At 43.0% G+C, this 24,585-nt stretch overlaps 1 protein-coding gene across 1 annotated transcript in view; it reads left to right on the forward strand.

Moving 5' to 3' along the window:
• Positions 1-24,585, forward strand: part of si:dkeyp-14d3.1 (transmembrane protein 132C) — an 808,037-nt gene that overhangs the window by 321,447 nt on the left and 462,005 nt on the right. The window contains exon 3 of the mRNA XM_068005754.1: positions 11,857-12,003. Within this exon, the coding sequence (XP_067861855.1) occupies positions 11,857-12,003 (147 nt within the window). The remainder of the gene's footprint in view (positions 1-11,856; positions 12,004-24,585) is intronic.

Genomic DNA, 24,585 nt, shown 5'->3' on the forward strand with positions numbered 1-24,585 from the left:
AAGAGCACAGTTAAAATTGTGTATTTAATCTAAAGGAATCTCTGTGGAAATCTTGAAGATGGCTCTAAATCCTTGTCACTTATCCATAGGTTCTGCTTTGGATTTGCTCTAGGACCAGTTGAGCGGTGTTTATTTTGCTACAAGCACCTAGAAGGTCTTTATTTGGATTTATTTTTTTTACCAGACCCAGACTGGTTTGCTCTTTTAGAAGGAAAAGTAGGGAAGAGAGAGAAAAAATACCATCGTGGCCTGATTTGTGAAGCTTATGACAGCCCATATCACATCTCTTTGGACCTTGAAGGTGAAACTAAAAGTGTGTGTCTCTCTCTCTCTCTCTCTCTCATGTCTGAGTGGAGTCACATATTTTTCAAGTAAACTGGCAGAGTACATCAAGACTGAGTTTGATGAGCCATTCTGAACACAATCTAAAGTCGCTTTAGGAACAGTCTAAACCGGGTTCTTAGTCAAGTGCAAGTGCACAGCATAAAAGTTTGAGCCTGAGACCATCCATTTGGAGAACTGACGAGGGAAATAGAAATGTCACGCCAGTGCAGGAGAAGGAGATGTTCCCCGAAAATGGCACAAGATAAGTTGTCAGAGTAGAATATAAGGAGCTTTATTCTTTATCTGACTATGCTGTACCTGGCCTGCGAGTGCTTGATGCAGACACTGGCTGAAGACAGTGAAAGCACTTTCTGTTCCTCTGCTGACATCCCTTGATGAACAGAAAAATTCACAATGGCAAAAAAAAATGTACAAAGCGAATCCAAATTACTCAATGAAGCTAATAATGTGGCAGAAATCAAACACAATATTTGTTTGAAAGCCTATTAAAAATCAGAGCAAATGTAACACTTTCCAAAGCTTGAAGCATTTTGACCAATTAGGAGCTGAAAGAGCTGCCAGAGCGTGTTCTCTTCTATCCATTAAACACTCAGTGGCAGCTGCAGTCATTATTATCCCCAGGAAACAGAAGCTGAAAACACATACATATTTTCTAGGTATTAATGGAGTAAAAAGGTATGTCAAGACGACATGATTCTAAATAGTTTTGAACAATGTTAGTACTGTAGGCCAGGAGAGGGGCTTGTTTCCATTAACTCCTTCACTGTTCTCTCTATACTGTATATATCATTCAGTCCTTATATTTAACTTGTTTTGTAATACACAAATGCATGCCCATCCATTAGCTTACATAAGAACATAAGAAATAGGAGCATATAGGCCATATAGCCCCATTGAGCCTGCTCCACTATTCAATCAGATCATGGCTGATCTCCGACCTCACTCCACTTTCCTGCCCGATCCCCATATCTCTTGATTCCCCTAGAGTTCAAAAATCTATCAATCTCAGCCTTGAACATACTCAACGACTCAGCATCCACAGCCCTCTGGGGGGCAGAGAATTCCAAAGATTCACAACCCTCTGTGCGAAGAAATTCTTCCTCCTCTCAGTCTTGAATGGCCGACTCCTTATCCTGAGACTATGCCACCTAGTTCTAGACTCTCCAGCCGTGGGAAATAACCTCTCATCATCTACCCTGTCAAGCCCCCTCAAGGTAGGTGCACAATAGTCCAGTAGAAAGGTATTTTGCTCCAGGCAGGATTATTTTCCATGTGCACACCATTGTTTTTAGTAGAAGAAGACAGTCCTGATTGAAGCTTGCTCCAGCACCACTGCACAGTGCAGAATAAATCTGTGTCAGCTGTGGCTCAATGGTAGTGCTTTCGCCTCTGAGTCAGAAGGTCATGGATTCAAGCCCCATTCTAGGACTTGAGTACATAATCTAAACTACCACTTTGTGCAGTACTGAAGGAGTGCTGCATTGTTGGAGATGCTTTCTTTTGGATGCTAATCCGAGACCCCATCTATTTGTTCAGGAGTATGTAAAAGATCCCACAGTACTATTCAAAGAAGAGCTGTGGTGTTCTCAAAATGTATCCTTCAACTGACATTACCAAAATAGGTTAATAGGATATTTATCTCATTTGCTGCATGTATATTGGCTGCCCTGTTTGTCCAAATAACTACGTAACTGTAGTGACGACACTTCAAAAGTAAATCACTGGTTGTAAAGCACCATGGGATGTTATGAGGATGTAATAGGCACTATATAAATGCAATCCTTTGTTTTTCTCTCAAGCAGATTGTAGGACTATCAAGATGTACTTGGTCCTAAACCCATATTATGCCTTAGTTGTGGGACTTTGTATATTGCTGAAGCTGGGAAGTTGATTTTATTTTATAGTATAATTAACATGAATCCTAGGCCAGCATTTCCTACAATATGTCATACTACTGTTTTCTGCCAACAGCTTGACCTTGTTTCCCAGGCATCACAAAACACAATAGGTTCACTACCATGACTATAAATGCAGCTGATCTGGAGGGAGATCAGACCAGCTAATTTAGAGAATGCCAAAATAACTAGTAAAAACAGATTTTAAAAAAGGGAAAAAGTACAATATTTAAAAAAAAGGCAAATAATAACAAAATAAGTTTCTATTAAAAATGTACGTCAGTAGCCCTCAATTGCCCATTCTTCCATTTTTGCTCAGAGGTCACAAACAGTGCTTTTATTAGTTATTATTAGCATTGGTAACAATGATTAATGGCAGAATTACTAACCATATTATTTATGCCTTTGAAGCTAAAATAAGCACACCAACCTACAATGCATTTATTTTCATCAAGAAACACAGTGTAATTAAGATCATTCGTGTTGATTTACAAACATACGGGTAACTTTATCCCTCAGTTGAAACAAATTAGCAAAATGCCAAGAGAAGTTTGCATATTTGCCATTTCTTCCAATAGCTTATAGTTCCCTCCAGAGTTAATGTAACAAATGGCATAATATTTATTGAAGATTAGTCACTCGTGCTTTTCTGGACATCAGTAGTTGACAGACCTGAGCGTGCTGCCATATTGTATTGGATTCTGCATGTATGGTATTTTCAATTTGGGAAACAGTGGTTGCTTAATATTTAGTGTTGAAATGTTAAGCATCTGTCAGCACTACAGATCCAAGCTGCCATGATGGCTGTTCACCTCAAAATCTGCGATCTTGTGATTACAAGTGGGTTTGTTTTGAAGCAAAGAAGGCGGAGGAAATAATTGAGAATAGACTTGTCACACACAACGAGTTGCTTTGAAATGGGAACAATTTTCTGTCTAGTTCGATTCCTGACTATCAATTTATTCACTGCAATTTGTTCAGCACCAGAAGTAGGGAGTGTCAAACGTACTTTGTGTTGGAGTGAATGTCACGACTCCTTTGGAACTAATCCGAAATGAATATTATGACATTTATAATAACATTTAATGGACATAAGGTACAATTTGGAGAGGGATTTGAAGTGTTAAATGTCTAACAATCCCAGTTAAATTCTTATGTTGAAATTTTTGCAGGGTTCTTTATCATCCAAGATTTGAATAAAAAGGAATAACTTCATTATGGTTTCAAAACCAAAGTCATATACAGCAGCTCTAGGCAGTTCAACCTTTGCTTACAGAACTCCATCCACCTTGCACTACCTGGAGCAGTCTGCTCCTTTGAGAGAGCTGCTTGAGGTTGTGCTGATGACATTGTCATTGTGCAAAAGAGGACACTCACTGAAGTAAAGGGACTCGTGCGATTGCATTATAATCCCATTACAAAACAAATTTTCAGTTTATGAATGGGGTTTTTAAGATGGGGTTCTCGTGAATAGCAGCCCTGTGAAGGCTATTATTTCACCCTCCTACAGTCAGGTAGCTATTCAACTTATTGTTAACTTGACTTCTCACATGTGACTACTGAATAGGTATATCTTCTCCAGTCTGAATCTCCTTCTGTACCTTCGTTGCTCTATAAAAATATGAAGGAATATTTTTAGCAGATATTGGATCAGTGCCTTTTTATCTCTGATTTAAATATCTATATTTGTTAAAGGAACTTCAAATAAAATGAGTGTTGATTTCTGTATTAGTAACCTGAAGCTCAGATCAGGAGCTGAGCAGAGTGCGGGATCAAACGTGGATCGCCTCCCCTCTCCCCCGCCTTGGATTGCCTCTGAAAAAAACTCTCCCCCAAGTCACTTACAACGGCACTTTCAAATTCCTGACTGTCTAGCCTTTGGCCCTTCATTCACCACAACATTTCTGCAGCTACCAATCTGCTCAATCACACCCTCACCACCACCTTTGATGCCCTTGTCCACATTAAAACCATTACACTCTCACCCTGGTCATTCCCCCCGGCACGGCCCTCATCTCTGCTCCCTTAAGTCCAAGGGATGCAGACTTGACCGTTTATGGCGGACAACTGGTTTAGCCATTCATCACCAGATCTGGCTGGACCACATAAAGCACTTTTGGGTCGTGCTGTCCTCTGCCAAAACTGCTCACTATTCCGGGATCAACCTGGAATGCAAATATAACTCCCGGCTTCTCTTCACCACAAACTGTCTTCTTAAACCCCTCTCCGATGCTTCCTCCACCCTCACCTCCAACAACAAGTGCGAGGAGCTCATTGAATTCTTTGTTGCTAAGATTAAGACCATCCATTCAGCTGCCTCTGCCACTTCCCTCCCTTCCCCTAGCCCAACAAGCCAAAATTCCCCTTAGGTTCCCCCTGCCCTAGCCCTGAACTTTCATCTTTCTCTAGTTTCTCCCCTTTCTCCCCTCATGCCCTCTCTGCGCTCATCTTAATCATGAGACCAAACTCCTGCTCCCTCGAACATATTCCCACCAAACTGCTGACCACCCAACTTTCCTTCCTGGCTCCCATGTTAGCTGATATTGTTAACAGTTCCCTCTCCTCAGGTACTGTTCCCCTGCCAATCAAATGTGCTGTCACCACCCCACTCCTCAAAAACCCACCCTTGACCCCTCTGTCCTTGCAAACTACCGCCCCATCTCCAACCTCCCGTTCCTCTCCAAAGTCCTTGAATGTGTTGTCACCTCCCAAATCCATGTTCATCTACCCCGCAACTCTGTTTGAATCCCTCCAATCAGGTTTCCGCCCCTGCCACAGTGCTGAAACGGCCCTTATCAAAGTCACAAATGACACCCTATGTGACTGCGACGATGGTAAACTATCCCTCCTCATCCTTCTCTACCTGTCTGCAGCCTTTGACCCGGTTGACCACACCATCCTCCTCCCACGCCTCTTCTCCATCATTCAGCTGGGTGGGACTGCGCTTGCCTGGTTCCATTCTTATCTATCTAGTCGTAGCCAGCGAATTACCTGCAATGGCTTCTCTTCCCACTCCCGCACCGATAACTCTGGAGTCCCCCAAGGATCTATCCTTGGTACCCTCTATTTCTCATCTACATGCTGCTCCTTGGCGACATCATCCAAAAACACGACGTCAGGATCCACATGTACGCTGACGACACCCAGCTCTACCTCACCACCATCTCTCTCGACCCCTCTTGTCACATTTCTTGTCCAACATCCAGTACTGGATGAGCAAAGATTTCCTCCACAAGCTGCCACAAACTCCGTTCCTAGCCACCGACTCCATCCCTCTCACTGGCCACTGTCTGAGGCTGAACCAGACTGTTCGCAATCTTGGCGTCCTATTTGACCTTGAGATGAGGGAAAAACCTACTTGACCTCATCCTCTCCAATCTACCTGTCGCAGATGCATCTGTCCATGACAGTATTGGTAGGAGTGACCACCGCACAGTCCTCGTGGAGACGAAGTCCCGTCTTCACACTGAGGACACCATCCAACGTGTTGTGTGGCACTATCACCGTGCTAAATGGGATAGATTCAGAACAGATCTAGCAGCTCAAAACTGGGCATCCATGAGGCACTGTGGGCCATCAGCAGCAGCAGAATTGTATTCCAGCACAATCTGTAACCTCATGGCCCGGCATATTCCTCAATCTACCATTACCAACAAGCCAGAGGATCAGCCCTGGTTCAATGAGGAGTGCAGAAGAACATGCCAGGAGCAGCACCAGGCATACCTACAAATGAGGTGCCAACCTGGTGAAACTACAACTCAGGACTACATTCATGCTAAACAGCGGAAGCAACATGCTACAGACAGAGCTAAGCGATTCCAAACCAACGGGTCAAATCAAAGCTCTGCAGTCCTGCCACATCCAAATGGTGGTGGACAATTAAACAACTAATTGGAGGAGGAGGCTCTGTGAACATCCCCATCCTCAATGATGGCGGAGTCCAGCACGTGAGTGCAAAAGACAAGGCTGAAGCGTTTGCAACTACCTTCAGCCAGAAGTGCCGAGTGGATAAACCATCCAGGCCTCCTCCCGATATCCCCACCATCACAGAAGCCAGTCTTCAGCCAATTCGATTCACTCCACGTGATATCAAGAAACGGCCGAGTGCACTGGATATGACAAAGACTATGGGCCTCGACAACATCCCGGATGTAGTGCTGAAGACTTGTGCTCCAGAACAAGCCGCACCTCTAGCCAAGCTGTTCCAGTACAGCTACAACACTGGCATCTACCCGACAATGTGGAAAATTTCCCAGGTATGTCCTGTCTACAAAAAGCAGGACACATCCAATCTGGCCAATTACCACCCCATCAGTCTACTCTCAATCATCAGCAAAGTGATGGAAGGTGTCGTCAACAGTGCTATCAAGCGGCACTTACTCACCAATAACCTGCTCACCGATGCTCAGTTTGGGTTCCGCCAGGACCACTCGGCTCCAGACCTCATTACAGCCTTGGGCCAAACATGGACAGAAGAGCTGAATTCCAGAGGTGAGGTGAGAGTGAATGCCCTTGACATCAAGGCAGCATTTGACCGAGTGTGGCACCAAGGAGCCCGAGTAAAATTGAAATCAATGGGATTCAGGGGGAAAACTCTCCAATGTCTGGAGTCATACCTAGCACAAAGGAAGATGGTAGTGGTTGTTGGAGGCCAATCATCTCAGCCCCAGGACATTGTTGCAGGAGTTCCTCAGGGCAGTGCTCTAGGCCCAACCATCTTCAGCTGCTTCATCAATGACCTTCCCTCCATCATAAGATCATAAATGGGGATGTTCGCTGATGATTGCAGTGTTCAGTTCCATTCACAACCCCTCAGATAATGAAGCAGTCCGTGCCTGCATGCAGCAGGATCTGGACAACATACAGGCTTGGGCTGATAAGTGGCAAATAACATTCACGCCAGACAAGTGCCAGGCAATGGCCATCTCCAACAAGAGAGAGTCTAACCCCCTCCCCTTGACATTCAACGGCATTACTATTGCCGAATCCCCCACCATCAACATCCTGGGGGTCACCATTGACCAGAAACTTAACTGGACCAGCCACGTAAATACTGTAGCTACAAGAGCAGGTCAGAGGCTGGGTATTCTGCGGCGAGTGACTCTCCTCCTGACTCCCCAAAGCCTTTCCACCATCTACAAGGCACAAGTGAAGAGTGTGATGGAATACTCTCCACTTGTCTGGATGAGTGCAGCTCCAACAACGCTTGAAGCTCGACACCATCCAGGACAAAGCAGCCCACCTGATTGACACCCCATCCACCACCCTAAACATTCACTCCCCTCACCACCGGCGCACTGTGGCTGCAGTGTGTATCGTCTACAGGATGCACTGCAGCAACTCGCCAAGGCTTCTTCGACAGCACCTCCCAAACCCGCGACCTCTACCACCTAGAAGGACAAGGGTAGCAGGCGCATGGGAACAACACCACCTGCACGTTCCCCTCCAAGACACACACCATCCCAGCTTTGAAATATATCGCCGTTCCTCCATCGTCGCTGGGTCAAAATCCTGGAACTCCCTCCCTAACAGCATTGTGGGAGAACCTTCATCACATGGACTGCAGCGGTTCAAGAAGGCGGCTCACCACCACCTTCTCAAGGGCAATTAGGGATGGGCAATAAATGCTGGCCTTGCCAGCGATGCCCACATCCCATGAACGAATAAAAAAAAGGGGTTCCGAACACATATCCGCTACATCACGAAGACCGCCAACTTCCACCTCCGTAACAACGCCCGTCTCCACCCCCACCTCAGCTCATTTGCTGCTGAAACCCTTATCCATGCCTTTGTTATCTCTAGACTCAACTATTCCAATGCTCTCCTAGCCAGCCTCCCACCTTCCACCCTCCATAAACTTGAGCTCTGCTGCCCACATCCTAACTCGTACCAAGTCCCATTCACCCATCACCCTTGTGCTCGCTGACCTGCATTGGCTCCCTGTCTGGGAATGCCTCGATTTTAAAATTCTCATCCTTGTTTTCAAATCCCTCCATGGCCTGGTCCCTCTCGATCTCTGTAACCTTCTCCAGCCCTACAACGCTCCAAGATCTCTGCACTCCTCCAATTCTTGCTTCTTGTGCAGCCCCGATTTTAATCGCTTCTCCTTTGGCAGCTGTGCCTTCAGCTGCCTCGGCCCTAAGCTCTGGAATTTCCTCCCTAAACCTGTCTGCCTCTCTACCTCTCCTCCTTTAAGACGCTCCTTAAAACCTACCTCTTTGACCAAGCTTTTCGTCACCTGTCCTAATATCTCCTTAAGTGGCTTAGTGTCAAATTTTGTTTGATAACGCTCCTGTGAAGCACCTTGGGACATTTTACTATGTTAAAGGTGCTATATAAATGCAGGTTGTTGTTGTTGCTGTTTGGCTCTGATGATGCAAATGGTTTGGAAAAATATGGTTAGCATTATCATTGCCCCAGAACATCATTCATTTAATAATAAAATGTTTTGAATTATTCCATTTTGAATTGTGGTATCTTGGTCCATGAGCTGAAATACGCACTGAACAGTAGAACGTGGGCAAGGGGCAACTTTTGAATTGGCCGTCGGAGAAGAATAGAGTTAGGACTCTTCTTCTGAGCAAGATAATGCAATGGAGGCAGGGCTATCCCAGCAGCCATAGTGATAGTGAAAGTCCTCTATTAAAATTATTGGTCCATGTGCATACAAGTCATGACCTACCATTCTCCAGTGTTGAGCATGTCATGTCAGTGAAAGGACTGACAGCAATACAACATCACATGACAGGAAGTATATATCTGCTGTATATCTTTGGTTGTATATCTTTTATATATTAAAATTGCTGTGTAGGTTGCTACATTCTATTTCAAAATACATTGAAAAGTCCTAGCTCGTACTATCTCAATGGGAAAATCCATCATAAACATGTCAACCTTTACCTGCAGTACCCACTACACCTGCAGGTGGTGCTGTAAGTGACATAAGATGCAAAGCCCACCTCACACCTCCGGTACTGTTTTGCCACTGAAATTCCTCATCTAGCTCTGGTGCACAGACAGTTTTTTTAAAATAGAGAATGTGGTTCCATTGCAGTCTCATTGGTAAGGATAATAGTAATAATAAAAAAAAATCCTCACTTTAACCTGTCTGAATAGCAACCATCGATTTTACTTGCTGAAACATCCTTCTCAGCTGGCTGGTATCTTGAGCACTTTAATAAAAACCTAAAATCAGTATGTCTCCCCAACCTCACTCACCCAAAAATGCCCTCACTGATATGTACCCACCCCAGTGTGCAGCAAGAACTTCCGGCTGTGAAATGTAGTGAGTTTACACCCTCTTCCCCCCCTCAGTGAGATGGGTTGAGATTCCCGAGCTAATTTCAAGCAGACACATTCTTTAAACCATCTTTTCCACTTTAGTAGATGGTAAGTAAGCTGGACATGTTCTTTAATCAGCAAACTCAATAGGTACAGCTCTCCAGTACCCAAGTAGCGGTTCAGTATTTAGTTAAATGAATCCCACCAAAATGTTAGATTTTGTTTATTCTGATTCAACTAAATTTACCGGGGGGTGGTAGAATTTCCATTATATGAGCGGAAAACTTTGATTTGTGACATAAACGGCTGCTTACACCACTTCTTTGAATTTCTGCCAAGGTTATGGTGGGAAATCAGGAAAACCCCTGTGGTAATTCTAGCTGACAATGTTTATAGTTGGACAGGAGCCAAACTGAACAATTTGAAAAAATTAAAACCCAGTTCCATGCAGTGCGCAAAACTGCCTCTAATTTGGCCCCATCACTCAGAGAGGCTCGTGTAGGAAATGGAAATATCACAGTGGTGCAATAATGAGGACTCTTTACAGCAGATTACCTGTGTTCTGTAGAAGGAAACCACCTGAAGAGCCAAATGACATCCCCGGAAGCAGCCACGGTACTTTTATTTTACACCAGGCTACTGAGCCACTATTATTTGAAGCCTGGATAACTGGCTGCTAAGGAAGCTTAGATACCCACTTCAGTCCGAATGACCCCATTTTGAAAAACACCCAAACAGGGGCGCATGCAGGTACAGGGAAGTTCATGTCTTCCACCAAATTCTGGGAGAACGTATAATTGAAATGCTGAAGCAGATTCTGCTACTTGGACAGATTGGTAGGGGAGAGGCTCTTGCCTCTGACAAAGTATCAAAAGTTATATGCACACAGTATACTGTATGTTAGTTGGTGTTTTGACGGTAGGACAGCAGGCATTAGAAGCATTTCTAAGTGCCAACCATAAAAGTTCAACCTGAGGCATTATGGACATGGACGGTGATTTTGATTTCAATGGAAATGAAAAGTGGAAGAGATGTTTAATGAGCGTCCGATTCAATATCGCCTGCTTTACACTATCCCAAAGTCAGAATTATCCCCATGGAGTACTGATGTGACAGTGCAAGAGGCATCTACCAGTGCTTTCCATGCTCCTTTACTGATGTCCCACCATGTTCAGTGACACAATGGGCATAGACTTAATCTGAGGTGTTAAATGCTAGGGATACCTTTCCTTGGCACTATCTCTGAGGCCTAATCTACCCTGATCTATGGACATGGGAAGCAGCATTCATTCATTCAGTCACTTCCTGCCAGGATTACTGCACATTGTGGCAGGGAGACGGGTTCCACTTAGCCCCACATGTGGCCATCTTCCTCTGCTGCATGCATTTCTGCAGGATATCCAAACTGGCATCGGCAAAGGGGGTAGTTCTGCCCATCTTCCCTTGCAGACCTTCCATAGCTGATCTTCAATGTAGCAAAAGAGTAGCGGCCTTTAACAACTGCTGCTGTTAGGAGCCCGTTCCCTTCCATTCATTGTGTTTCATGGTACTTGTGAAAAACACATCGGGAACACGTGCAACTTATAATGAGCTGACCTTAGTGAATCCGATAGCATTAACACCCCTCTCTATTTGCATGAAGGATTGAGGGAGTGCAGCAATTCTGGCTCCATTTTTGTTGGATCACTGCACAAATTAGTTCTATGTTAATAAGAGACCCTGCGACAGGCTGTGATCCATCCCTGAACCTCCAATATTTATTGACACTTAAGCAAGTTGGGATGGATTGATAAGGAGCTGTGAGAATATTGAATATTGATGTGTGACATAAGAGGTTCAACAATCCATGGATACATCAGAGTTAGAACATTACAAGAACATCGGCAGGTTCTGATATCAGATCATGTGGATTACAAGGAGATTAGTTATAGGGTCTATAGCAAGATGGAGGAATTTATACATGTTATAATATCATTACTTAACCCAGAACCAAACAAATACTTCCTGCTGGTAATAACCTTGAATTTAAAAAGTTATAGATAGGTCATGCCAGCTTTCCGGCAATGGTCATTTTGGATTAAAGTTGACACATTCTGGCATTTTGTGTCTTGTGGGCATTGTTAATTGCTTTGAGATACCGTATTCAAACTGTTAAATCATTTGTGCAGTGCATTACCCACATCACCTTCCCTGTTCTACCCTTGTAATAAAAGAGCCTCCAGAGAAATGTACCGACAGATTCTGTAGATGCTCGCATTATTTTTGTGCTTCAAATTCTCAGTAAACAATGGATCCTGCTTACTAATGGTTCTATTCATGTTTTTTTCCCTAACAGGGCAAAAGCAAAAAAAGGTGTGAACATTGTTGATATAAAGCCCAGCATTCCAAGCTTGTGGGAGGTTACACAAGAGATGGGAAATGGTGGGAAGCACTCCATCGCAACTGTGGTTTGCCAGAAAAAACCCGGTGCTTCAAGCAGCAGGTAGGAGATCATGAGTCACTTTAATTGCATTACATAACAACATTACGTCAAGTGACAGTTGCATATATCAATCAGGGCCAGCGATACTATTCTATTGTATGTGGTATATCAGAATCAGTCCTTTATTTGGGGTGTTTTCAGTGGATCACATAATGTTTGATATAACCATGTGTTATTAAGTGATCTTGTCTGCCTGTGTCCTTCAAAATTTTCTAAAGAATTCCACTTTAGTTTTGGTAATTTATTCAATACCACCACCAGTTTACTGTTTGATTCAAAGGAATTGGGTGGTGCAGTGAGTCGCAACACTGCACTTTCATCTGGGTTCAAGTCCACCTCAGAGTGATGGCTAAGTCTCTGCACATTATCAGCTGTAAAGATCCTAAGCAGAATAAGCTTGGGACGTGCTTAATGGTAATGAGACTACAGCACTAAAACTGCCCAAAATTCAACACGATCTGACAGACCTTACTCAGAGAGACAATAAGGATGTCTGGCACTGGAAATAATTGATTTAAACAGAAACGTTTGGGTTAAGGAATATTACTGCATTTGAATATAAGGAGTTACATTTTTTCCAACCTGTGATATATCTGATATGGGAGTGCTTGATGTTAAAGCAAAGTGCAAGAACAAAGTTCTATTCTGCAGTAGTGGTACCCCTCACCTTGATGAGCACAGATTTCACTACCTGTCTTCTGTAGGGCCCTAGGTGGCTCAGGCTTTGCGACTGGACTGTGTGATGCAGCATCTCAATATGCATGGCCTGCACTTGAATTATTTCATAAGTCAGACCTGGTTCTTAACAGATTTATACCAAATTCTTTTGAAGTCAAGCATAACTCCTCCAAATAGATGTGCTGGTATGTGCTGCCAGTCTGGTGTAAATCTGGTCATAATTTGTTTTTAAATCCTTCCCTATTTTGTGTACCCTTTAATTATATAGTCTTAAAATTGAGCTTAGAAAATGTTGTCACTTGAGTTAGAGGCCACAGTGTTAATTAACTTCATTTGTGGTGTCTTTGTGTGTTTTAATAACCTACCTAGATCAAAAAAAAATGTTAATAATGCTAAGCTACTGTGACAGGTGTAATTTTCTTGATTTGCAAGACATGTGCAGAAGTGAAGGCTTTAATCATATTACCCAAAGCGCTTGCCAGGCAGCTTTAAAAGTACCAGTCTTGTTATCAAAGGAGATTTTTGTGGTAGTTTTAAGTAGCAAACAACATTTTCTTATGAGTATTATGACAGCCAGCAGGGAATATTTTTATTTCTAGGTAGCTTATATGGAATTCAGTGCCATGTTTCACTGACTGTGATTACTTTGTACACTGGCTTCATATCTCAATGTATTATGTTAAATCATGGGAATAGCAAGATTTATGTACTGTGAATAGAATGCTCTACAGCTGTGTGGAGCTCTTACTGGTAAGCTTTCTGTTGGTTCAATGTACTGAAAAATGTATTTCAATCCTATCTCGCTGAATTATCAGTAAGTCGACATGGTTCTCGCAACAAATGCTTGGACTGGTGCTTTAAGAGTTCGAAAGAGAAATGTGTAAACAAAAAAGCACTGACCAGAATTTGAGGATTGGCTTGTCATTGTGCAATTGTAGTATACGAATGCAAGATTTTAAATGTTTATTTGAAAACTTTTCTACCTGATCAGGAATGGAGTTGAGGTATGGATCAGCCATGACCTGATTGAATGGTGGAACAGGCTTGAGGGGCTGAATGGCCTACTCTTCTTCCTATGTTTCTATGAAATTTGGATAATCTGGTCCATCTCCAATAAGACTACTGATGCTACTTGTGGTTATCTGACATTGTAGCAGGATTAGTCGGATTCTTCCCTCACTTCCATTGGCCCAGTACCATGTTCAAGCTTGGTAACTTGCCATAAGAACATAAGAAATAGGAGCAGGAGTAGGCCATACGGCCCCTCGAGCCTGCTCCGCCATTCAATAAGATCATGGCTGATCTTCGACCTCAACTCCACTTTCCCGTCTGATCCCCATATCCCTTGATTCCCCTAGAGTCCAAAAATCTATCAACCTCAGTCTTGAATATACTCAACGACAGAGCATCCAAAGCCCCCTGAGATAGAGAATTCCAAAGATTCACAACCCTCTGAGTGAAGAAATTCCTCCTTATCTCAGTCATAAATGGCCGACCCCTTATCCTGAGACTATGACCCCTGGTTCTAGACTCTACAGCCAGGGGAAACAACCTCTCAGCATCTACCCTGTCATCTGGGGGAAAGCAGAGGTTGAGATTCAAACTTTGGTCTATGGTACTGCGGATAAACATGCTGCATGATTTCCACCATTACTGTTTGTTTTTCAAGGTCTCCTCACTTTTGAATTTCACATATTCATTATGATGATAATATACTGAGATATGTAATATATCCAAGCAGTGACAGTACCAGAGATTTATTGCGGAGAATGAGGGGTAGGAGTAAGCACAGACACAACATTTTAAAATGGTGGATACTGTGTGAGCTGCGATATATAGCATCTATCTCAGACGGTCAATAAATAAGAAGTACAGCGACTATGCCCACCCCCCCCTGCTCCACCAGTGTCCCCTAAGGGCTTCTACCATTTACAGGATTCTGAATCTCTTTGAGTTTTCTGGAGAAAATATCAAGGCCAATTTTCCTACAGTTTGCAGCCAGGCATTTCCAGTGCTTCCACCAAGGGTTAGGGAGAGGGAGAGTGTGTGGAGTGCCTGCACCATTTACATAAGGCATTCCTAGCACCCCCAAGTCATTTCCTCTAGGTTTGCCAGACAGGTGCCTGAAGAAGTTGGCTTCGGGCCTTGCACTTGGACTGCCCTCAGATCTGAGGGAGTCAGGCAGGGGATGCCTTAAAGGTAAATCACACCTTTCTCTTCCAACCTCCCCATAAGTCCTCAGGCCTTTCTCAACAGAAGCCAGAAAGTCCTTAGGCTGGCAGCCAAGCCCAGGGCTGCAGGTCTCTTTGTATTCCTGCCCTTGTTTGTTGGTGTAAGGTTCTACGCCCAGGGTGCGATCAGACCATGCTAATGACTTGAGCAATCAAATGAAGACGTGATCAGGTCAGGACTGGTACAGCACACTTTGGATGTGTTGCACCTGTCCAGCATCTAAGCAAACTGGAAGAGGAATATCAAGGCCATAGTTTTGAACAATCTGATGTTAGACCAGACACAACTTATTTCCTGTATCCTTTACTCGGCTAGTTTTGTACCTCCATTGGCTTTCATTCCAAAGCTTCTGCTCATCTGGGGGCCCACTCCCTGTGTTGCCAAAGTAGTTACCCTGTCAAATAAAATGCTAAAGTGGTCTGTATGTATTATGAAAATTGATGGGTTTCAGGTTTAGGACTGGCATGTGTACATATCTCAGTAGCTCAAATGTGGACTTTTATATTGCCTCCTACCATCAATCATTCTGTAGATGTACTAGCTGTTTACAGTAATATGACATGCTGTGCTCTTTGATATAAAGCCATTGAACCATTCAGTAGTTTTCTAACAGAGGAAACATTTAATATAGTGTGTCTATAACACAACAATTGCTATTAGATTTTGCAAGAGTCCCAAAGGCTGCCTTTATATCTGAGGTTCTGACAAGATTACTGGTTCTTTGTATTGTATTTGCTTGACATATTGGCCCAATGCACCAGCACCCCTATTGAATCACTGCAGTATACCATACATGTGTATAACATTGTCTCTCTTGCATTCACAGGTAGTACCTTTACAGTTAGTAAGTATTAAAAAAAGTAGTGGCTTCTGGTATTTAAAAAAAAAAGCTGTTTACATTGGAAGGAAATAGAATTTCTAGAGATAATTCTAGCCCTGACATTAACCTAACCCACCTGGCGGGAAGGAGGCAGGTTCGGATCAGATGCCTGTTTTACACCCTGTCTGATTTTACTCTCTATTGAAGTCGGGTGAGTTAGGTTAAAATCGGGGCTTATATTTCAGACAAAACGTCATTTGCGGTAGTTTGGAAAAATGATGCTGACTAAACTGAAAGCGTTTTAATTTCTATTGATTGTTTGCTCGCTATCTCTGCACATGTGCTTCTAAAGTGTCACCGAGTGAGATCATGAATTAAATCTCCACTTTATGTCGACCTTGCTCCTTCCAATACAGATAGGACTGGAATGATCCCACCTGTGTATAGTGCTTTGGGTACCAGAGCTTGACTGATTGTGATGTACTTCTGATACAGGACACTCAGTATCAGAGTTACACTATTAGAGAGGATCTAGTGTATATTGGGTCTTTTGAACACCATGATAATTGCCTGCTTTTGTCTTACTGTGATAACAGAAAACCTTTTTAATTGAGGCTGACCACGATAGATCAACAGAAAGTGGGTTCTGAAAACCGTAACCAAGCCTTTTTAACTTGAGAATGGAGATTACATTAATGATATTCAGCAATTCTGGAATTTTGCTGTAATGTGGTGTTCATAAACAGCTCTCCAGGTATAATGTCCTCAGACTTTTGAGGCATTCTAACCCTCTTAATTTACTTACCGACATATTACTTTCCCAAAGCGTTGAAGTAATAATATGGCTGTCATATTTGGAGAATTTTTAGCCATTTTTTCCACAGGAAGGATTTGGAAAATAGTTGTATTTAAATGTTCAGTTCTTAAAGCAAAATATATCCACAAAAGTTTTTTCGTCCCGCTGAGATGAGAGATAGTTAAAATGCTCATAGTTTGGGCCTTGAAGTTGTTGTCCACAAAACTGTAAAAAAAAAAGCAATTCATTATCCTGTCTCTGTAATCGCTAAACATCTCATACACACTATGTCGGGAGGTCCCTAGCCCTGGGACACTGAACAATAACAACAACAACTTGCATTCATATAGCGTCTTTAACGTAGTAATACGTCCCAGGAATTGTCAAGTATAGCTCCCCCTCACCCCCAACCCTTGGGTTGTGAACACAGGGAGATAAAAACAGAGACAGAAATGCTCACTGACAGTCAGGTTTTTTATAATCAGATGCTTGCTTTCATCTGACTCAGAAGGTTAAAATGCAGGAAACCAGTTAGAAGTTATTTTGTTTAATTTAAGCAAGATACCCCACTGATGTGGGGAAGCATTATTATTTTGTATTCTTGTATGAACATAAGCTGTACTGCTTGAACCAAGTGAGCCTAATCAGAACTATTGCTCTGTATGTTCACTTGTTGTAAAATAAAGCAGCTTAATGATAGCTGGCCTCATCTTATCAAGTGTTTCCTTAGTCCACCTTCGAAAAGATTGGAAAGGCGCACATGGGTATATATGTGAAAGACATAAAAATCCAGTTCAGATCACAAAGGAATAATATTGTTACACCCCTGGGTTCTGCTATTGTAGAGTTACGTATTGGGCAGTGAGGGCACATCCCTAAATCTAACACACTCAGCCTGTTTATGGGGCTGACTAACACTCAGAGAAAATCTAAGGTAAGACCAAACTTATAACAGTGACTTACAGCAAATATTGGCTGAAAGTTGCTTAGAAAAGAACGGCGTGCTCAACAGCGCTCACCGTTGTTAGTGGTGAAATTGAGGAGCAAGTTCCGGCGTTCGCACAAGCACGGTGAAAAACGGAAATCCAGAACTATTTCCTCCTGGTTCACCGACAATTTGACAGCTTCGAATTAAAGGGATATTGTCGTCTGGAATCAGTGGAAACAAGGGACCAGCGCCAACTTGCTCATGTGCCCAGCTGGCAATTAACTAATATCGCCACCAAACAGGTACGCTTAAAAATATCAGGTTTAAACTAAGTTTTAACAGCGCGGTAAGTCTTAATGACTGCCAAACAACTAAAAATTAACCTTTTAAAATGTTGAGTCTCATTACTCCTCATTTTAATTGTTTTTGGTCATTTAAAAAAAATTAAATTAATTTTTAAAATTTTTTTTACTTTTTCCTTTAGTCTCTTTTATTTAATTTGATTATTTCTTACCCTCTCTTTTTTTGCTGTCTATAACTGTTTTTGTATTGATTTTAGTATTGTACCTTGCACTTCCTGGATTTAACGTTCCAAGCCTGCACAAACTTTTCACAGCTTGCCAAAAGTGCTGCTATTTGATTGATCGAGGGGAGAGATCGGTCCTCTCGCTTCTCCCATGGGTCCTAGCTTCGCTAGAGCTAACGCTGGGCTCTTCTCCGCTTCTTATGAGAGGAAGTGCACCCAGTAAAGACTGGGGTACGTTAGTGGGTTAATATAAATCTATGGAGCGGCGAGCACTGTTGGTTTGCCGCTCTGAGCAATTTCTAGGCCAATATTTCAATCAGAAAACTATAGAGTTCATTAATTAAAAAATCACCAAATTTTGAAGAGGTTGTGTGCAAGTAATTTAATAGAATATGGGATTCGGTGGTGACCTATAGTTCACTCTGGCTGTACAAATGCTTCTCTTTCGCTATATGGTAAATAGTGAGGGGAAAAAAAAGTTGTCTGAAAATGAATTGGACTCCAACCTCTTTGACTGATTATTGTACTGTGCAAAACTCATACTATGGCATTGCTAATTATAATTGTGTATAATACACACAGTGTGTGTGAACAAACTGGATGTGTTTGTCTGCCTGCTATCATAATGTATCTCTCCCTCTAACTGATAGCCTGCAGCTACTGTGAACGGATGGTGACTCACAAATACTAAAACCATTACTCCTTCGAGCTTCAAAATCAAACAGATTTGGATTTTTTTTTTCTTTGCTATTATGTGAATAGTATGATTTTTTTCACAAAATGTGAGCTGTTAGCTAAGCTTGCAAGTGTTACAGTATTGGGAAATGGGAGGGTTTTCTGTTCCCCATATCTGAGTGCTATTACGTACACCTCCATTCACAGTATCCAGGCCCTCTGAACTCCAATTCCTGAATTACATTGGTGACTCAAGTCCATTTGGGAAATGAATAACAGACTGGGCTGGCTTTAGTTATGATTTGTCATAGTGATGAGGTAAGAGAGACTATTTGTCTCTTTTCTGGGCTGAATGTAAACGTGGATTCTCTGGTGTGAAAAACCATCAGAAATTATAGGATAAGATAACGGCCCCGATATTTACAGGGAGGCGGAAGGGAGCAGGGGTGGGGAGGGGTGGGGGTCGTAGAGGCCGGACCTCATTTAAATATTTTGTCTCCGTTTCCTGGCTGGCAGCCAGCCGGATTGTGAGGCTGGCTGGCTGTCGAGTGGGAAGGCCTGCAGCACCAGGCCGCTGCAGCCTGGGAGTGGAGAGGAAGGAAGGAGGGAGGAAGAGATTGCGGGCTGGGGAGGGAGGGATCATCATGGAGGGCCGGGAAAGAGTTCACTGATTGGGAGGGCATCGGATTGCGGGGCGGAGGGAGGGGTCCGATCACGGGGGGTGGGTCCGATCACTGGGCGGGGGTGGGTGGGGGGAAGCGGGTTTGCTTGGGGGGCTGTGGGGGGAAGCACTCCTGCTCCTCCTGGCCCACAAGCAATGCTGGAAAAGCACTTACCTGCTGGATCCAGCCGTCCTGGCCTCCCTCCAGTTACCGGGTATCGCAAGCCCTGGGAAACCCGGTCCACAGCCATTAAATTTAAAACTGTGGTAAAACTTGAGGTACGCGGCTTAATTAAAATATTTAAATTATGGAGCCACCTCTGGAGAGCAGGTTAGTCGCCCGTTCCCCCAAACGTCCTCCTTTAAAACCAGGGTTGGGTTTACGATTTTTGAAATTTTAACCCCCTCTCTCACCTGGCCTGGGGGTTTTAAAATATCCCCCCCCCACAAACCAGTTTGCATTCAACCCCTTGAAATTTGGGTTTCTAACTTTATTAGGTATCTTGTTTCATTTTTAAAATGAAATAATTCGGTCTGTCTTGTGATGTGTGCGCTGAATCGATATTGTTTAACCAATAGTGCCAGCCCAGTCTGAATAGCATGAATATCTAGATCCAGTCACAGCAGTGCAACTTTCCATCTATTGGCAGGAACTCATGACCACTTGGAATTTTGGCTTCAGATTTGGCTTGAAATGCTCTAAATTGGGGACTTCACTGAGTTATGATCCCAGCTGCATTCTAGCAGACAGCGGTGTGAATAGAGTGCCTGGAAGATAGGCTGTGCAATTAAAATCCAGTCACTAAAGCTACAGCCAATGGACTAAAGGGTATTAACCAAACTGAAGAGTGTAGGCTCCACCAAAGCTCACACACAGAGCTTTCTGTCCAGGATATTGCTTCATTTTGTTAATGTTACATTGGAATTGACTCACTGCCCCCCTCTGCCTTATCCTTGTTAAGTATCTTGTGTTTGGAATTGTCAGGCCAAATAAATTCAGAATTTCAAAACTGGACAAGTTCAGGTGATTTGAAAATTGTTCCAAATCCACATTTCCTCCTTATAGTGGCAATCAACTTTTGTGAAAGTTGATACTTATGGTACCCGTTTCGCATTGTAAAAGAATGACATTCTGAAGAGATAGGGAATGTAGGTTGTGGCGCAGAATTCTTTATCCAGACACATAATACTCTCTCTTAAATGCTGTACCTGTTCAGGACTTACAATTGTGGACTTCTGCCTGGAACGGCAGCCCGTTGTAATAAGAACTGTAAGAAATGCATGCAGCAACTGAACAAATGGGGGATGACAAGGTATTCCTCTGGCAACATTTACAGTGGGATTAGATCATTTATCATGTTACAAATGACAGGCTTTTTCATTTGGAAATTTATAAGAACCTTTTAAGTTTATATTGAGTACAGTACATGTGCTGATAAATGGATGTGTTTCCCTGATAAGATTCAGTATTTGACTTCATTCAGTTTGCATTTGCTGAGCAAACTAATTCAGCACTTGGGAGATAAAAATGGTGTATAAATGAAAGACAATTATAATGTCCCAGACAGAAATGGGAATATAATGGCAATAGCAGTAGTTATCTTCTCATTGCCTGTAATCTAATAAAACTGCTTTGCAATCCAGTCAGAAGGAAACAGTGGCCTTTATCAGAGAACAGTACTGAGAGAAAAAAAAAATTGCTTCTCTTTTCTTTGGAAAGTGAACTGTGTCCAAATGTATTTCACTGTTGATAAAGATCAGGAAGAAATGATGCTGGATGGATAGAGCTCAAGGATGCTCAGTTATGACTGTCACACTCATTCAATCCTGAATCTCATACTGATTTCCCCCCACCCCTGCAGGGTTAGATGGCATGCCTACAGTTTTTAGCACTATCATAGAACAAGATACTGAGTGGAACTCTCAGGAATTGCTGCTTCCTGAGGCTAAACTGTAGTTAGCCTTTATTTTATCTTGTGGCTATATATGCCATTTTGTAATTTGCATTGCTTCTCCTCCTCAAACTATGCCATTGTTTAACCAACCATGTGCCATATATATATATATGTATATATACATTGGGCTTTATAGTGTTGCATTGTATTGAAATACCAGGACACAGAATTGCTGTCCTAAGTTGTTGCCAAGGCTTCATTTCTCCAATGCTCTCCTCAGTGACGTCCAAATGTCCTCCTCAATTATCTCCCAAGCTCCAAGCACCACCTTATGTAAACTCTAACTTATTCTGAACGTTTTATCTTGTATTAACTCCCATATACCTATCATCCATGCCAACTTCCATTGGTTCCCCATCCCTGATTACATTAACTTTAAAATATCATACACATTTTCAGATCCCTCCAACCGACCTCTGTAACCTTCTCCAGCCCTGTGTCCTGGTACGCACTCTCCACTTTTCTGCATATGGTTTACAGTTTGCTTCTCCTTCAACCGCCTTACCCCTGCACTCTGGAATTGTCTTTCTAAATTCCCCCAGCTTAGTATCTCTCTCCCCACCTTCAAAAGCCTCCACAAAACCTATCTCTTCTACATCAGCTTTTATCACCTCCAATCCCTTCTCTCCCGCTTCCTTCTCGGTGTCCTTCAATTTCTTATAAAATGTTTGGGATGTTCCTTAAATGAAAGCAGTTCTATATCTGCAAATTGTTATTGTTACTTGAATTATATCCTTCCAAATGGCTGATGACAAATTAACATGTGTCAGTTGCTTCCCAGAGTACTACTTGGCAGGGGGATGATTGAGACACTGACGTTATCACCTAATGTCTATTTGAAAGGCTGTAATTTAGATGCAGTAGTTTCACTTTGCACCAGCACTAAACTTGTATTAATCTAGAGTCCGGCATCAGTTCTCTCCAGAGTTGGATGGAGTGCTATCTGATTCTGGAAAGAAGTGATGCGAGACTGCCTGGAGGATGCTTGGATTGACACTGCATGGAGTGTAACACCAGCATGGTGTCAAACCAGATTTTAAAAAGCCCCCCAGGTGACTCCTTCCAACTCCTGGACTTTTGTTTAAATGTTTAGGCAGTGTGAATGCTGCCAGGTGGCCTGTGCGAGTGTGTAACCACACAGAGCAAGGTTCTCTCCTGGGCATGAGACTCAGAGGGGTGAATCTTCACTTCTACCGCCAGGCTGGAAACGGACAGTAGCGGATCGGCCGTCGGTTGTACACCACTTACCGGAATAAAGGGTGCACAGAATTCATCACAATATCATAGTAGGTACAGCACGGGAGGAGGCCATTTGGCCCATCGCACCTGTGCCGGCTCTTTGAAAGAGCTATCCAATTAGTCCCATTCCCCTGCTCTTTCCCCATTGCCCTGCAAATTTTTTTCCCTTCAAGTATTTAACCAATTCCCTTTTGAAAGTTACTGTTGATTCTGCTTCCACCACCCTTTCAGGCAGCGCATTCCAGATCATTACAACTCACTGCATAAAAAAATGTTTCCTCACTTTGCCTCTGTCTCTTTTGTCGATCACCTTAAATTTGTGTCCCCTGGTTACCGACCCTTCTGCCGCTGGAAACAGTTTCTCCTTATTTACTCTGTCAAAACTGTTGATGATTTTGAACACCTCTATCAAATCTCCCCTTAACCTTCTCTGTTCTAAGGAGAACAACCCCAGCTTCTCCAGTCTCTCCACATAACTGAAGTCCCTTATCCCTGGTACCATTCTAGCAAACCTCTTCTGCACACTTTCTAAGGCCTTGGCATCCTTCCTAAAATGTGGTGCCCAGAATTGAACACAATACTCCAACTGAGGCCTAACCAGTGTTTTATAAATGTTTAGCATAACTTCCTTGTTTTTGTACTCTATGCCTCTATTATGAAAATTGTAAACAATTTTACAACACCAAGTTATAGTCCAGCAATTTTATTTTAAATTCACAAGCTTTCGGAGATTTTCTCCTTCCTCAGGCAAATGTTTCAAGAGCTCCTTGAAGCCTACGCATTTATACATATAGAACAATACATGGTGTTTACAGACTGCCCCTGCAACTGCCCGTTGCCAAGGCAATCACCGTGTTCAGACAGAGAGGTGTCACCTGCAGAACCCCCGAATACACATTCAACAAAAAAACAAACAGGGAAAAAAAACAGAGAAAAAAAACACAGAGAGAGGCAGAAACATCCGGAAGGCAGAGAGAGCCAGCAAATGACCCATTATATTAAAAACAGATAACATTTGTTCGATGGTGGGGTAACGTGTAGCGTGACATGAACCCAAGATCCCGGTTGAGGCCGTCCTCATGGGTGCGGAACTTGGCTATCAATTTCTGCTCGACGATTTTGCGTTGTCGTGTGTCTCGAAGGCCGCCTTGGAGTACCTTGGAGCAGTCATGGACATTCATCCACCGACCTTCGGGTAAGCGTACTCCAAGGCGGCCTTCGAGACACACGACAACGCAAAATCGTCGAGCAGAAATTGATAGCCAAGTTCCGCACCCATGAGGACGGCCTCAACCGGGATCTTGGGTTCATGTCACGCTACACGTTACCCCACCATCGAACAAATGTTATCTGTTTTTAATATAATGGGTCATTTGCTGGCTCTCTCTGCCTTCCGGATGTTTCTGCCTCTCTCTGTGGTTTTTTTCTCTGTTTTTTTTCCCTGTTTGTTTTTTTGTTGAATGTGTATTCGGGGGTTCTGCAGGTGACACCTCTCTGTCTGAACACGGTGATTGCCTTGGCAACGGGCAGTTGCAGGGGCAGTCTGTAAACACCATGTATTGTTCTATATGTATAAATGCGTAGGCTTCAAGGAGCTCTTGAAACATTTGCCTGAGGAAGGAGAAAATCTCCGAAAGCTTGTGAATTTAAAATAAAATTGCTGGACTATAACTTGGTGTTGTAAAATTGTTTACAATTGTCAACCCCAGTCCATCACCGGCATCTCCACATCATGTCTATTATGAAAGCCTAGGATACCATATGCCTTTTTAACAGCCTTCTCAACTTGTCCTGCCACCTTCAAAGATTTGTGTATGTGCACCCCCAGGTCCCTCTGTTCCTGCACCCCCTTTAAAATTGTACCATTTCGTTTATATTACCTCTCCTCATTCTTCCTACCAAAATGTATCACTTCACACTTCTTTGCGTTAAATTTCATCTGCCGTGTGTCTGCCCATTTCACCAGTCAGTCTGTGTCCCCCTGAAGCCTGTTACTATCCTCCACATTGTTTACCACATTTCTGAGTTTTGTGTCATCTGCAAACTTTGAAATGATACCCTTTATACCCAAG

The sequence above is a fragment of the Heptranchias perlo genome, chromosome 25 (genome assembly GCF_035084215.1).
Source record: "Heptranchias perlo isolate sHepPer1 chromosome 25, sHepPer1.hap1, whole genome shotgun sequence".
Taxonomy (NCBI): Eukaryota; Metazoa; Chordata; class Chondrichthyes; order Hexanchiformes; family Hexanchidae; genus Heptranchias; species Heptranchias perlo.